The sequence below is a fragment of the Opisthorchis viverrini genome (genome assembly GCF_000715545.1).
Source record: "Opisthorchis viverrini unplaced genomic scaffold opera_v5_268, whole genome shotgun sequence".
NCBI lineage: Eukaryota > Metazoa > Platyhelminthes > Trematoda > Opisthorchiida > Opisthorchiidae > Opisthorchis > Opisthorchis viverrini.
The window spans coordinates 662,593-666,705 of NW_008751926.1; the positions used below are offsets into that span (position 1 = coordinate 662,593).

At 47.0% G+C, this 4,113-nt stretch overlaps 1 protein-coding gene across 1 annotated transcript in view; it reads left to right on the forward strand.

The window, feature by feature from the left end:
* Positions 1-3,311, forward strand: part of T265_09336 (hypothetical protein) — a gene marked incomplete at both ends in the record, with an annotated part of 18,168 nt that extends 14,857 nt beyond the window's left edge. The window contains 2 exons of the mRNA XM_009175369.1: positions 1,974-2,047; positions 2,949-3,311. Coding sequence (XP_009173633.1) covers positions 1,974-2,047; positions 2,949-3,311 — 437 coding nt within the window. The remainder of the gene's footprint in view (positions 1-1,973; positions 2,048-2,948) is intronic.
* Between the last annotated feature and the right edge of the window lie 802 nt (positions 3,312-4,113).

Here is a 4,113-nt window from a genome sequence, read left to right on the forward strand (position 1 = left end):
AGACTCCTTTTCCCAAATGCAAGCAAACAGATCGGACAAGCGCTGACTGAGGACTTCACCGCCGTCTTTGAACAGTGCGGGTGGAAGGTCATCCGGACCGGGAGCTCTGTGGCGCTTGAGGGAACCTATGCAGTCGTAAACCTCCGAGGCCGTAAGTGCACATTCATTCACACTTCATGCTTTGGGTATCTGGTGATCTTCATGCAACGGCTCTGTATCTGTTTTGTGCGAGTTGTACTCAGTCGGTTGAGGGCGCCGTAAGTGGTTCCACATTCACACTTCATGCTTTGGGTATCTGGTGATCTTCATGCAACGGCTCTGTATCTGTTTTGTGCGAGTTGTACTCAGTCCCAGGGTTGAGGGCATTCTGTTGAAATTAACTCCAATAAACAGCGTTGTTTGCGCCGTATAGTTCAATTGAGATTAATGCTGGTCGAAGGGATAAACGGTGTCGACAAACGCCCCAATAAAACGCATCTATAAAGCTGAGAAAGGCGAGTCTTATCGAGAGATTTGTCGCGAATACATCGATCAGCAAGAAGAATGGTAACTGTCATTTCAGCGGGTGAAGTTAGTCATCCAACCTGGAGCTGAACGATCAAGTCCGACGGATCCCGGAGGCCAGGACAGTTTCTGTCAACCTTCGACACCTCTGTCTTTGAAAAAAATCGTTCACCTTTAACACCCTTTCGGTGCCTAGCTGCCACGCCACCCGAAGGTTGCATGAGGGCTGGGATATTACCAGGTTGCCTAAGCCTAGACAGGGGAAGTCGAGAGGCACAGGGTTCGAACCACGGACTTCCCGATTAGTAAATTCGCGCTCTAACCACTTGTTATATCTCGCCCCCTCTGTCGTTGGCGTGAGGTCAGTTTGTCTTTGAGGGTAGAATATAGGCTGCGATTCACTGGTCCATACTACTTTATGGACCAGAAACGAAGTCCCTCGCACGAAGGTTGTCCGAAAATTCTCGGTATTTGACCAACGGTATGTCCTAGGCAATGGCCCAGTCTGTTAGAAACATTGGATTAGCAATTCTGAGGCAAGCTACATTGTTTTGGTAAGGATTGCTCCTGCTATGGATGATCTCCTCACGCTCCACGGGTGTATGGTAGAGAAATGTCTGTCCCGCAGAGCACAGTTCTTTCTGGCATGTACTAAATGAACACGGCCGAGAGGTGGATAATCTCTAGCCTGACAACTCCCTAAGAAAGCACCATCCAGCAAACTCGGTTTACTTGGTAATAACCACTTCCCCGGGTGGGAACCCCGAGACTCAGCTAATCAATGGTGAATGACACTGGCAGATCTGATCTCATCGCGTGACCAGTTGTACTCCTGCATCAAAGCTGCCGTCTGCAATGCGTAACTATCCAGTTTTCTGTTACTTCCCGCAGCAATTCAACGAGAAATCACTGATTACGCTACCACTCACAATGCTTGGATGTCTCTGAAGCTCGCATTTTTCGGTGACCGAGAATGTAGAAGGAATTGATGGTACGCTTTATTCGCTAAACATTTTGCTGGCAGTTGCCTCCTTTTGGCAGTTTGGTCTAATTATGATATGAGGTCACGGCTGCTTGCCGTGGCAAAAGTCCTTCCCAAAAGATTTCCTCTTGTGAGTGAACAGTGTATGCTGGAAAATCGAGAAGCACTGTGCGGCTGTCTCGTCCCATTGAGAAACATCAGCAGTGTGTATCTCATCAAACTCCAAGGAGTTTCGAACCTACCATCCCTACCTAGCAATTCGAACATTGAAGCGTTTGACCACAAGCGGCTGATCAGCATGGGATCACCCCTTTCTGGCTCTGGTTCTGATACCCTACGTACTTGCACTGAATCTTTGTATGTACATTTCAGCTCGTCCACGCTTGTTCTTAAACAAGCAAAACGTTGTCTATTCTCAAAAATACCACAATGTTTTATACAAATTGCACAATGAAGCTCACTTTATTATCGTTATTCGTTGCAACAGCGCCTATCTACATGCCATGTGCCACCACAACAACCGATGTCAATGGCATCGCTCTCCGTGCTCTGGTCGATACAGTAAGTTCTTGAATTTTCATTAATTCTAACATCGTGGAACCACATAATTGGAAAATTTACCCAATTTTCTCAGACATCACAATGGCCTCTACATTACTACCCTGTCGAACGACCGCCTACGCTTATGCTTCTTTCCGATAGAGAGGTACATCTTACAATGAACGGAAGCTTTTTGTAATGCCAAAACTCTGCACCGACATTTTACTTGTGCACGATTTCCTAGGTTTTACGTGGTAAGATGGAAATTTCATTTGGAGGGGATCGTGAAGCGTTCACCAGCTGCGGCCTAATGGCAGCAAACATTGTGTCACCATCACTTTCCGCCAACTTATCTCCAGATTGCATGTTGCCACCGCATCAAGACATCACCCGGATGGTGAATTCATCTGCTCATTGCGACGCATCATCGAGCCACCAACGTCTCCCTGAATAGCACAGGTTTTAATTGCCAAGAGTGTCAATCACAAACGTCGGAGGGTTGTTGGCTGCAGTTAAACTATCAACCGGTTCACATACCTGGACGTGATTGAGGATGATGGGCCTGTAGCTGCTGAGTGGTAGTCATTCACCAGTTTTGGCGTGACAATCGCTTCTTTCCAAGTAGAGGAAAGATTGTCTTCATCAAGCGACTGACGAAACACCAGGTAGAAGTGATTTGCCAGTATAACCGTTTCCTTTAAGATCCTTGGATGGCCTCATCCAGCCCCAACGAGCAGAAAGGGTTTGTATTGTGCAACAGTTGATGAATATCTTCCTGGAAGAGAAAATTGGCTGGAGACCGTTAGTGGTTGCGCCTTGCCAAGACTGGATGTGATGTCGTTGAGTTAGACTTCGAGCCTTAGATACCAATACAGATTTACTCACTGGTTTACGGTTTGTACCCATTGGCTTATTTCTTCAGGAGCAACTCATGTACCTAAACAGTATATTTGTTTTTTTGGGAAACCTGTCTTCTATATTCCATTGGCGGATTTCTGATTTACAGCGGTTCCGCACTTTACGGAGTGCCATCAGGACATGCGAGCCTTCTGTGGTGATCATGTTGAAGAAGAGCTGGAACCTCATTTGCGGAGAATACCAAATGCTTTTGGGTAGATTCTGGGTCTTTCAACTGCACGCTGCTGGGACGAAGACCGCATCAGCTTCGGGAATCTTCAGGGAAATGTGTGTCTCCTTCACTGGAGCCAGTTCCAGCTTAACCTGGTCAAGGAAAACACGGATTCCTGAGAAGTACGTGCGGCAGAATTTCCGAAGCCACATTTGAGGTTCTGAACTTCTGGCCAGTGGCAGATGAAATGAAAGATCAGCACACTGTGGTCACTGTTTCAGAGGAGCTTTAATTATCATTTGATAGACGAAGTGTTTCGCGTTGGTGATAACCAGATCCGGTAGGGATGGCAGTTAGCCTGCGCGACATCTGGTATGTTGACAAATTGAACCCAAGCGCTGTTGAACGAATTTAGTTAGCGACGATTCAAAATGTGCACTGAATCCGATGTGCTGGAAGTCCATCCAATAAGCCTGCAGGTATACCCGCAAAAGATAAATAGAGAGTGGAAGATATTCGTTCAACGGCTTTTATGAGCAACAGGTCGTTTTCAAGTGGTCTTGAAGGGCAATGGCAGATGATGTTGAGAAGGGAGTCGGTCACACGCAGGGGAATTTGGATCCACAGCGCACCACAAAAATTTGCACGAGTGTTGTCGGAGGAAAGTGGGAGTGGGTAGGGCTGCTTTGAAATATAAAGAAACCCTACTTGCTCTCCCGACCTTTGAGTAAACCAGGGAAACAGATTAACCCTCTATCGGAATCTCAGCATCAGAGAAGTCCGGTGCGAGCCGGCTTTTGAAAGAGCGATTAAGAACTATCTTTCACGGCAAGCCGACTGGTGAATATCAGGAAGCTGGTTGAAGTGGCAGGTTGTGGACAAGCATTTCAACACTACTTCTGTTGCACCTCAAGGTGGGGAGCAGGGAGGTCTTATGCCACCAATGGCCCTGTTCATCCTTTTAGGAGTCTTCTCCCTTGTGAATCTACAGACCCATGGTTCGCCCGACCGTGTTTCT